This window comes from Fulmarus glacialis, unplaced genomic scaffold (assembly GCF_000690835.1).
Source record: "Fulmarus glacialis isolate BGI_N327 unplaced genomic scaffold, ASM69083v1 scaffold2771, whole genome shotgun sequence".
NCBI classification, from domain to species: Eukaryota; Metazoa; Chordata; class Aves; order Procellariiformes; family Procellariidae; genus Fulmarus; species Fulmarus glacialis.
Genome location: NW_009193202.1, coordinates 369 through 12,783, shown reverse-complemented (window position 1 = coordinate 12,783; position 12,415 = coordinate 369). Strand labels below are relative to the sequence as shown.

The following is a 12,415-nucleotide window of genomic DNA, read 5'->3' as shown; positions in this document are numbered from 1 at the left end:
ATAGGAATAAACTGTGACTTACCACTTTCAGGTGCCTGGCCATATCAAAACCAGTTACCCACCTAAATCTACTGCTACACAAATATGCTACCAAGGACAGGTGATAGGCAACACCAGTGTTGCACTGTGAGCAGCATTATGTAGATGTGTTCTTCCTGGGATCGTGATGCACCCAAGGTTTACATGTTAGCAGGCTTGGCTTTTTAATTAGGGAAAGGAAGCATCCATAAGCAGCAAAACAAAACAAGAGGCTTGAAATCATCCTCATTTTGTATTATACAGAATTTCTATATTCATCAGTACACAAGCGATTGCTAAACAGGTCCTCACTACATTTACTTGCAATTCAAAACAAGGTGGTTATTATGCAAACAGGTTAGCTTTGTGGAGGCATCTCCAGGGTGAGCTTAACCCTGTCCTGTTTGGTTCCTCTTGTCTAATTCTTATAGGTCTGTAAATGTTCATGTTGTTATACAGAACTGTGGAGTTATCGGCCATGTACTGCGGCTGATAGTAGTTAGCCTGGACGGCCTTCTGTTGTGGTGGGGGTGTGAATGAGACATAGCTGTGGAAGGAATTAACTCTATGGAGAGGTGACGTGGGGGTTAAGTTGCTGCTGAACATGAGAGTTCTTGGGGCTTGCTTGCTCTGGTGGGGGCTGGCGGCTGAGAGGCTGCGGGAGGTTTTTTCGTTGCTGTCGGGGAGGCTGCGCTGGGGGGCCCAGCTCTTGCTGAACAGGAAGGGCATGATGCGCGGTGGAGACTTCGGTCCCCTCACTGGCTTGGACAGTGCGTAAAGGTGTCGGAACTCTTCATCAAACAGCTCCACAACTTGACCCGTGAACTTGGAGAGGAGGTTGCGGTGAACCTGGCCGCATAACCATGTGAAGCTGGAAGGAGAAACAAGGTAAGGGCTAGCGTTAACGTCAGCCATTAGGAACTGGATATCCCCGCAGGGGTGGTGCGAAAGGCAAATGCGTTTTACTGCCGAAGCTTCTTGTCTAAACACAGGATGAAGATGGTGTCACAGTTGAATTTCAGGTCAGTTCACATCAGCGCTCTTTGACTGCGATCAAGCTTTGTTATTGCAGCTGCCTCTAAAACCTTCAAGAAACCTTGTAAAGTTATACAACCTCCTAAAGGGAGTGGTGATCCAGATCCACTGCAAGACTAAATGTCAGATACAATACCCGAGGTTTGGGTGTCTGCTCCATGGAAAGGAGTTTAGACTCCTATTCTGGGTACCTCTCTTCCACGCACAATGCTTAAATTAAGGTCTTACCTTGTCTTGTCTGCACACACATAAATTGTAGCTTCCCTGCAGAATGCTGTGCCAGCTGGTAACTCTCATTAGAAAGACTAGTGAAAAATAACCATCCTTTGTTTTCATTTTCCCGTACTTTTTCTGCATTGGTCAAGAGAAACACATAAAAACCCAACCTCACTGTCACATCCCACTCCCACAAAACAAACCACCACACCTGAAAAATGCTTATTTTCTTCACTACAGAGAAAACGAAATTATAAATATTTCCTACAGCCTTTCCAAAAATAAAAATGCTACTTTGCTCTGAAGGGAGAAACACTGCAATAGTATTCATTCTGGTAGTCCAGAGACACACCTTAGGATACCCCATAGCTTTTAAATTATTTTTCTTTTATGTGCTTCCCTAATCCACTTAGTAAACATAAATTTGTGCTCTTTTACAAAACCACAAGCCAGCCTGGTTGTGCTGTGCAGGCTGCCTTGTCTGAGCAGCAGCGGCATCAATAAAATGAGCATAGTTGAGAGAATGAAATGTAATTACTCCCTGAGCTGACCGGGGCTCGAGCTGTGCAGCAGAGGATACAGAGCAGCGTTGGATTTGAACCCGAGGTTATTCTGTGTTGGCAAAACTCTGCCCCGGTTATTCCGTGACTTTATTAGCTATGCTGTTTTGCACAAGGATTGCTGAGAGCCAGATTTGGCTGTAGGTGTGTGCACTTTAAATCTTGTTCTTGTCATGTTTTGACAAAACTCCTGTGAAACTCAGTGGGACTGACAGCCTGAGCTGATGCTAAGGGAATAAAATCAGACGATTTACATCTGCCCGTTCGGAGCATTCTTAAAGAGGGCTGGGTTTGAGGCATACAGTGGTTTTACACTGTTGCTTCAGGAGCAAGGGGAGGAGTGAAGAAATCACTAGTTCAATGCCACCGGGCAATCCTACAATATATACTGTACATTTTATGATTGGACATGAAAATATACACTAAGTTACTAGAATACAGGTACTTCTCATCCACTTTGTTCAAATCATTCTAAATATGGACAAAACCTTGGGAGCTGAGGTAAACAGCACAGCAAGGTAACTCCCTGCTGCGTGGGTAACATCTGCTGTGCTAGCTCAACATTGCCTTTATTCACTAAGAAGCACTCTCTAAACCTTTGCAGGTCCTTTGTCTAACTGTTAAGGAGATAATAAGCCAGGAACAAATACAAAAACATGCGCAGTTAGTCTGGGATATCTACGCTGAAGGTTACAAACTCATGAAAGGGCTGAGGTGTGGAGTGGCAGGTTTATACTTTATGTGCTAGAGAGAGATCTAGTTTATAAAAGAAAATTTAGAGAGAAATAAAAATCAATTACACTTATAAATGCCTTTTAAAAACCCAACATAATCAGAGGAAAAACTGTTGCACCCAATTTTGATAATTTACTCCCACATGTAACTTTCTGGAGTACCTGACGGACAGATACTCATTTGGGGCTCATCGATCTTATCTGTAACTTCTGTGCAAGCAGAGAAAGTTGGATCCAATTAATAGCCCAAATATTCCCCATGGACTGATGGCAAATGGGTCAGCTGTAAAGTAACAAGGTGAGACCTGCGTGATTTTAGACAAACATTTGTGGGCCTCGTGTAGTGAGTCACAGCAATTTACACTCTGTGCACTTTGCTGAAGAACAAAGCAGAACTTGACATAAAGACTTAACAGGTTTTCATTGGCTTCTTCTAAGAGGAAATTCATTGTTTAGGTTTTAGGCCCTGTTTTGCTCCTTAGTTTACAATTCCAAGTGCTCTTTTGGGAAAGGCTTAGAGAAGTCTGTTATTGTCACTAGCTGCCCAGAAGGATCATTCTTCTACCAGGTCTCTTTGAGTGAAGCACATCAGAAAGAAGAGAAAGCACAAAGAAGTACTGCCTAGCTGGGGGCCAAAGCTGTATCACAAATTCAGTCATTAATAGGTACTTCTCAGCCATCTTTGCAGGGCTTTGTCCCTGTTCTGTTCCGCATCCTTTCATCTATGATTGTCTGCATCAAAACCCACCTCTCCTGTCCAATCTTCATTTGCACTGGACTTGTTTTTTTCTGAGTCTACCCTCTGCATTACTGCAGCTGCAGTTCATTAGGGATGCTCTCATCCCTTGTGTTTACTGTGCTACAGTAACATGCAGCGTTACACGCATTTAATCTGAAACGGAAGGACTGGGTTTTTCAGCTGAGCGCAGGTTTGAATTAACCTACGTGCTAGTGTTGCCTGCTGGTGGGATAACCTCTGCATGAGAAACTGGCACCACCTGAACCAATGCTCTCGGCAAAGCATCCCAGTGTTAGGTGTTGGATACTGACTCTGAAGAGGCTGATGGCTTTCAGAGTGGCAGCCGGGGAGGTATTCAGCTGCCCCTAAGGATCAAGGTCTATGCTTTCTGCTGTTTTCATTTTGCCTTCTTTAGGAGCACCGAGTCCGTGCACTATCTAACTTCAAATTAATTTAAAAAAAAAAAGGAATAATACAGTTATCATAGGACGGAGTAGCATAACACAGAGACAGCAAAACAAAATACTGCATCCGAATCCCACACCATAGACATTGGCAATAAAAATTGAGAGGAAAACTGTAACTTAAAACACTTACTCATGCCTGCACTTGTGCAGACACATGGCTGGAACAGCCTTCAGAAGCTTCTCATCTCCAGCCTGCCCTGTGTGGCAGGCAGGACCACACTTATCCACACTGACCCAAGCAATGGCTTTTTAACATGGTTTTAAAAACCACTCCAGAGCAGGAGATGCCACAGACTCAGTGGTGGTTCCTTTGCCTCTAACTAGTTGCCAGCTTCAGTCCTCTTGTTGTCCATTAGGCAAATATATTTTGTCCCCAAACACTTTGGCTAGAAGCAGTGAGCCAGGGTCCCTTTTAGAGCAGTATGTCCTGAAGGGTTATTTTATTTCCTCAGCCTTTTCCCCCAACCGCTATTACAAAGTCATGCAGAGCACAAGCACTTAGGTGAAATTTGCTGTTGTGTTAGTTTTAAGATCTATTCCAATTTGATTTCCAACAAATGCATTGCAGAAGAGTTTGAGTCTGCTTTACTCAAAATCATTCCTGTTTATACCTGCAGAGGTTGGTGGATAAGGTTTAGGGATAACAGAAAACTTTCAGATTAATAAAGCGAGAGCTAGCAAGCCTACAGAAATGCCACGTACTGATAGCCAGCTGTAACCCATGTGAATCTGCAAACTGGTGCTGAGCATGCTGAAATTAAATACTGTATAGATTTGTTCCTCACCACCCTCTCTGCTTCCTTGCTGGATAGGGGATTATGTAGTTTGACAAGGCTCTTGAGGTTAGAAGATATTGCAACAGCACTAGAGAATGACAGAAGTGACTCCGCACAGGACTTCAAGGGTTTTTCTATTTTTTTAGGATTGAAAAGAGAAGCCAAAAGGAAGCTTCCTTGCTAAAGAAAACAGATCTTGTTCTGTCCCTCTTCTCCCACTCATCCTTCACTTCTACTCTCTCTATAAATCTGCTGTTCCATTTCTACACACCTTTGGGGAGGGATTAAAAAAAACCGTGAAAGAACAAGAAAACTATAGCGCGGCCAATAAAAAAAACCCCACTCTGAGTGTTCACTCATTTTTGTCTGATGGTTTATCTGGAAACTGAATGAAAACTGGATGCCGGCCTCTGTGGACAGCTGAGCCCCGGCAGCCTGTGCTAACCCCACGCATCCACCTTTACCTTCCTTACTATGGTTATGTAATCTTCCTGGTGGCACAGTTTGATCGGACTAGAGGCATTTAAGCCTCCAAATCATAAACTGGGATTAAGAAAAACAATCTCATCCTTTTAATTAAATAATCACCTCTGTAATTTTTTTCTCTCGTCTTTTTGTATCTGGATTTCTAGGATACACTTCGGTTATTTGTGAAGCTTATCTATGTAGCCATGAGGCGTAGGAACTTTATTTGATGCAAGCTCAGAGTCTCTGAAACTCCCTGACATGAGGATCTTGGATCTTAATCAAAAACACAGTTGTTGAGATGCTACATCCTCTACCTGAAATAATTATAGCAGCACAAAAGCGGACAGTTACAGACTAAGCTCACAGAAAAAAAAAAGGAAAAAAATCAGGGAAGGTACAACAGTCGCATAGACACATACTGCCTACCTGTTAATGAAACACAAGAAAAAAATTGTTTTCCCTTTAATCACTAAACTTGTCATATGGAGAACAAATCCTCAGATAAGCTGAGTGACATATGCTACATTAAGGGATCCCGAGGGAGACGGAAATGTATCGTGCTCATGATCACAGCATCTGAGGACCCAAACAATGAGGAAAGCATAATATTAAGCTACACATATTTCTAGTTCTGCTCCAGGGCTGCACAGGCAAAGTTGTTTACGTTAGTTTCTGAACATTTAAATTAAATACCACGCTCCATAAAGAACTAACATCAGCTTTAAAGCAAGTTAAATGGATTATTGACAAATGGCACATATTTGAAAACATGAGGGTTTTTGTTCAAAAAAACTTCTCACCTGTACAAAAATTTCTATGGCACTTTTTTGTGAATATTAAAAATCATAGAAGAGCACCTAGACATGAACTGCAATGGCTTATCTCACCTGTAAGATCCAGAGAGCACGTATCTCCAGTCAGAGATAAGAAATTTTTCTTGTATTTGTCCTGAAAATTTCCTGCCTGATTTGGCACAGTAAACCTCTCCAGTAACACTGCGGACTGAAATATTCTGTAAAGAAAAAAAAAAAAAAAGAACAGAGTGAATTCCCTTTTTTTTAACTTAAAAATCAGAAGGAAAGGGCCCTTTCCCCCAATGCCTTTAGCTTTTCACTCTCCCAATGTCTGTTATGATTTCTTCATGGACTCTCCAAGGTTAAATTTGAAGGTTTGGGGCTAGAGGAAACCTAGCCAAGCTCTCTCACCTGCCACGGGATTACTTATTTCAATGGGGATATAAACCTGCATGGAAATTCATGCAGATGGAGCTGTGCTGTGTAACAATAACTGGTGCTACCCCTACCGAAATGAGTATGAGATGTGACCATAGCTGCGAGCAATCTGTTACCTCTGCTGACACCCCAGCAACAATTTGCTCTAGCCATAAGTTCTCTTTTTTTACGTTGGCCATGGCACAATACAGCAGGGCAAAACCTCTGCTCTTCCAGTCCACCTGGGCCTGCAAGGACATACATGCTGCTCTTCTAGCACAGCCCAGACGAATGCCGTCCTGCAGGATCAGATGCAAGTACACACGTGAGTGGAGAAGCAGGTCAATCTGACCCACGCGATGCTCTGTGCCGTCCTTGTACCTGAGCAAGCGCGTTTAAGGCAGGCCAGGCACCCAGACTTGACTCTGCTGTCCATACACACACTTTGCAGAATCAAGGCCTTAGTAAATGAGTGGCACCAAGGATTTGGCTCACACGTTGTCAAAGCCTGTGTATTGTAGCAGAATACTTACAATAAATAGCACAGGATTGTTCTTCCTAAGGAGTCGTGGTTTACAGATGTGCAAACACTGTTATGAGCATATTTTATTAATTTCTGTTTCTTTATAAATTTGGGTTGGTATTCAGCTGTTGAAACGCTGGTGTCTGGTGCCCGTAAGATGCCCTCAGGTCTCCTGCCCGCCCTCCAGCTGCCGTTCCAGACGGCTGCTGCCTCTGCGGTATCAGCCATCGCCACGAAGATGCCACAGGTGCCCTACAGCATCTCAGGCAACAACTGAAATGGTCCCTAGGAGGTTATTTTTAAGATCAGTTCACTCTGGCAGACATGAATGTGGACTAAGCTAACAGCCAGCTAAATTTGAGGCATTATCTTTAAAACAGAGCTTTAACAACATGTTTCATCAGAAACCACCTAGTGCAACCATGGTATTGCCATGCAAAAGAGTTTTGTGTGCCCGCTACCCGTCGCTGCCAGACCACAGCTGCTGCAGAGTTACTGAACAGAAGCAGTTGTAATGCTTACGTTAGACTAAGGGACTAAGTCTACTAAGGGACTTAAGCTCTGCTTTAAGACTTCAGGGCCCAGACTAGTTTCACCTAAGGACCTAATGGAAATGCTTTAACTTCCTGTAACATCCATGGAAAAATGTAGGCATCTTCAGAGGGGAATTAGGTGTGCTAATGCTACCTCTGGAAATCTCTTGCTCTCTTTTAATTACAAGGTGGACTGACCCTAGCATAACCATGCTTCTAGCTCAGAGTGCCTAAAGTTAGGCAGATGAATCTGAGCCTAAGAGCTTCACAGACCCACAGTACCTTGAAGAGATCCTCAGCAATTTGCAACTTGTCGCACATCTCCGAGAAAAGATTTATATTGCCATGGTCGAGCAACAGGTAGACAAACACCATGCGCTTGTTAGCTGCCTCCAGGAGGTCACAAAGAATCTCAGTGTCTGTGAACACATCCATGACAATAGCTAGCACCTAGGGGGGAAAAAGCAGAGGCATTAGCAGAGTCAATTTACATAACTTAAGGTTGCCTGTGAGGCCACTGAAATGTAGTTTATTTAGGAAAAAAAAAAAATTCCAGCAAACGCAAATCTTCGGAGATATATGTGAATATTTCTTCTGGTTTTCTCCCTAAGTGCCTGAATCAGTAAATCGATGAGACATGTTGCGTCATTGTTTTATTGTTCATATAAAGCCAATATAACACACAACATACGCACTTCAGTTAAGCTCTTTTAATCATAAAATACAAGATGACCCATGAATTTGTGGGTGACATTTCAGCACTAGGAAATATATTGAAGTGCTAATCGGAGAATAATAAGGATGCAGCTAAAATAAGAGACCACGGCCCTTGCCAAACAGCTGACTAGCTTTCATAAGTCACATGCAAGAATCACTGGATGATACTTTCTCTGTTACAACTTACACCTGGAACGGTCCTGGCTTTATATCCTCACTCTGTCGTTGGTGATGGAGCGACAGACTGCAACAGCTCCATCTTTTTTTGTTTTTTATAATGATTTATAAACTAATTGTTTCATTTTAACCATACATCCATGCTTCCGAAGTCACAATTGGCAGGACAGTGTGTAAAAGTCTCATGACTGGCCATAAAAGCCCCAACAGGTACTTAAATGCACAGCCTCCAGCCAGCGTGGATCGAGGGAACAGTAAATGTGATATAAACCCACTTCCATACTCTAGCCCCTATGCTCAGCGTTGGGCACAGCCTCATGAAGGTGCTGGTTTTCGTTGACGTCTGCTGTTGTCCATGGGAAGGGTCATCTCCCTAGGGCAATTCAGTCCAGCTAATACCTGACTTATCTTCAGAAGGTGCCTATTTCTGTATGCACTAGAAAGGGAACCCTTGATAATTGCATTCACAAGATACCATCTTCAATCAAAACAAACTTCACAGTATCTCTGCAGATCTGTGTTACTAATTGCTTCCAGCTTGCACTGAATCTTACTCCAAAGCCTGTGCCCACACCTGCCAGCAAGCTTATTCCCTTCACCCCCACGAGGAAATCCTACAAGACCAAGCACGTCCTGTGCAGCCAGCACCCTGTTCAGGCAAGCCAGATTATTCGCAGAGCAGCAAGGATCCCACACCTTGCTTCTGCTGCCAAAGCACAGTGCTTCAGAAAGGGCCTTGCCAGTGCTAGGTAAGTGGCACAATTATGTCCAATATCTCACATCCACACTTACTGTTAACTCACCTTGTCTTTTCAAACGGCACAATACCGCATCCAGTAGCTCCAGACCACTCTCTCTAGTACTGCTTTTTCACCAGCTGTTCCCAATTTGTATTTCTGCACCTGACTTTCCTCTCTTACTTGCAGTACTTCTTGCTTCTTTTGCCTGAATTTAATTTTATGATTCGTGACCATTCCACAAATGTGCTAAGATTATAGTACTACTCGCCAATCCTTTGCAGTTTGATGTCATCCACAAACACAGTCTTTATTCCGTTGTTTAAGTCGTTAATGGATATATCAAACACTAGGCTATCCAGGATAGACCCTTATCAGATACTAATTAATGAATACTGCCATTGAAAAACTGTACTCAAAAAGCAGTTGCCAAATTTACACTGTGAGTAAGTGTTGTTCCAGCACCCTCTTGTAATGTAAATTAGACAGTTAAGAAGGTCATGTGAACCATGGATTTATATTACTTTTCCCTCTTTTTCCCCTACAAGTTTTCTCCTCTTGGGACAGAAAATTGGCCTGGGTTGATACTTTACCTGATGCTTATTTTATTATTCCAGAGACATTTCTTCTGTTACTGTATCTTTCTGATGCCGCCAACCTAAAATGACTGATCTATAATTCCCCTCATGTGCTGACCACTTGCAGCCTTTGACAGGGCAGTTGCCAACGGGGATTCTTCTCCCCTGCCATTACACTCAGCGTTATCAGACCCAGCACTTGCCCTTGCCTGAGAATAATAAAGTGAAAGTCTAACTCCAGCGGGCTTCGCAGCCTGTGCCGGACAGCAGGCACTACAGCATGGTTTTGTTCCTGGCTGTTCCCCTGTGAAAATGCTAGTGGCGTCTCAAGTTTATACAAGGGGAAAACTCCTGGATGATGGTAAACATAGCCCTGAAATGTCAAATATTTTTTTTCCAGGAAAACAGGAGAGCTGCCTGAACACACATGACAGAGACTTTTTGTCACCCTCCAGCTGCTCAGCTTCTGGTTTCCCAGTGCATGGGCAGCCTGGCTTGCGGCTGGCAGCTCCCTGTGGCCCCTCTGTCACTTGTCTGTTGTCAGGGGCGTCATCTGCACCTTTCCCACATGCCAAGTTATGCTGCAGAGTCCCTGTACGAAGCCCATGTGGCATTCTTAGCGACACTGACAATGTATCAGGGATAAAAGGTCTTTTTTCTGAATAATTTCCTTCCTCTGGGGATGGCTGCTAGCACACCACGACACATATGCCGTCCTCCGGGTTCTCCTTCACTCACATCTCCCATGAATCCCCTAAAACAATTGCTAATGGCTCAGAGCTCGCTTTAGCTTAATTCTCATTACCGGTGCAGTGGTCTGAATGGAGCAAACCATCCTGCTGGTGATACACAAGAAGGGATAGAGCCCAGCTGCCCTTTCTATGGCACATTTGCTCTGCCAAAGGAGAGCAAAGGGGAGTTTAAAAGAAGAGGGAATACCTTTTTTTTTAAGTCACCAACATAAAAAGGTGTTGGTGTGAGTACAAAAAAAAAAAAAAAAGCACTGCCTGTGTTCAACAACAGGCTCTTTACAGCCACTTTCTAGGGCAAAGCTACACTGCAACGCACAAGGCTGGCTTGGATCAAACACCATGTTTACCTGATCTTTTTAAGAGCAGGAAGACAACCGAGTGCAGAGGGAACAGCAATTCTCTCCCCATACCTGAGTGGTCTTGTTGATGTACCGGCGTATGATATCTCTAATGTTGCTGTTCTTCTCTGTTTGGAAATACACAGTGGCAGTGGATTTTTCCTTTAAATAGGGCTTCTCCGCTGTAATCCATGTGTGCAGCAGAGCTGGCTCACTGCTGTCAGAAATGGTGGGGAAGTAGGTCCCTGAAGGGAGCGACCCGGCATCGTTCTGCTTTGTCGCAGCCACCCCGTCGGTGGCCAGGGACTCCTGTGCATAATAGGACTCCCTGGCATTATCCTTGATGTACTGAGCTTCCACCGAGGAGAGGAAATCCACCTCGCCCTCTTTGCTTAAAGTTTTGAGGTAAGAGTCTGTCCCACCGTCCAGGAAGGCGTCGGTGGCCAACCTTATGCTTTCATTGTGGCTGAAATCTGCTTTTGTCAACTTCGGGGACTGGTTCTTGATATCCTCCAGCCTTTTCCTTATCTTGCCCATGTGTCTGGAGTGGCTCATGGCTCTTTGTCGCAGCAGTCGATCTGCCGGGCAGGCACCATGCATATGTGCGGCGCAGGCAGTGCAATCGTCCTTCTTGTTTGGAGACTGCATTCTGGCGTGAAATCGCCTCGGCTGAACGAATTAACTATGAATAAAAATAAAGAGATCTTATTACCTCAGGCAAATTCACACTCCCTGATTTTGCTGGTACAATTATCTTCAAAAAAAACCCGAAGCTTGCTTCTCAGGTGGTGGTGTACTTCGGCAACAATCTGTTTCCAGATGGGACACAAGTGCAAAGTTGATTAGATTGCTTATCTGAGAGGCACCCACCTCACCCCCAGGGCATACGAAGGATTCGAGTCCAATTACCAGGGCCGTCCGATTTGGTTGTATTTCCCTTCCTGTCGCATCCTGTGAAATGTGAGCAAGGAAAGCACTCAAGCAAAAGCAGGTAGGCTCCCAAGCATCGTTGCACAATCTTCAAAACAGCTTGAGGCTTCTCTGTCTTCCCGTAGTATTCGTTAGGAAGCAAAAACAACTCTGACGTTGAACTGGGACAGAGACATCAGCCATGTCCATAGCTTCAGAACAGCAGAAAGGATCACGGACTCTTGTCTGCACCTACATGCTGCCAGGCAGTCTTAAAAATAGACTTGAACGTCGTCTCTGTGCCCCTTTCGTATTATGTTGCTATTACCATGGACGATTCACTCACTTATTTCTTTAAAGCTTTGTGACTATGCCATCCTATTAAAAGAAAAATACCCCTTCCCAAACATCCTGAATATTATGTGGAGGGAGGGTTGTGAGCTGGCCTCAAAGCATCAGAAATACAAACACTCATCACTTGATTGTGCACATTTAGGGCTGTTTGGTTGGTTACTTTTTTTTTTTCCAGGCTGCAGCTTCTGGAGTCACGTTGTCCCCGTGGCAGCTCGCCTGCTGTGTCATTAGCAGAATGGAGGCGCAGGTTCGCAGCGGGGTGAGAGGCACAGTGCCTCCGGGGAGCCAGGCTGACTGGTATGACTGTGCGGGGGCGAGGAGAGGCAGGGTGGGAAGGCACCCTGCCTGAGGTATGCCATAAATACCTGGGTGCATGCTTTTACGCAGAGGCACGTGTGACACAGTTTTCTCACACAGGTTGAGTTTGCCCTCGCCCTGCATAGTTCTGCATCCATAAACTGGTGTGCCATGGCTCCAGAGGGGAGCGCAGGATCAAGGGGACACACCAGTCTGGGCTCTTGCACAGGGGTGCGGGCTCCTGAAGGCACATCTGAGCAGGGAAAGGGTCCTGCC

At 44.4% G+C, this 12,415-nt stretch overlaps 1 protein-coding gene across 1 annotated transcript; it reads right to left on the bottom strand.

The window, feature by feature from the left end:
- Positions 1 to 363: 363 nt before the first annotated feature.
- Positions 364 to 11,227, bottom strand: FAM83A (family with sequence similarity 83, member A). The gene is made up of 4 exons (XM_009587344.1): positions 10,652 to 11,227; positions 7,563 to 7,730; positions 5,901 to 6,025; positions 364 to 889 (listed from the first exon to the last, which is right to left on the bottom strand). Exons 1-4 carry the CDS (start codon positions 11,225 to 11,227, stop codon positions 364 to 366), a joined length of 1,395 nt encoding a protein of 464 aa, XP_009585639.1.
- Between the last annotated feature and the right edge of the window lie 1,188 nt (positions 11,228 to 12,415).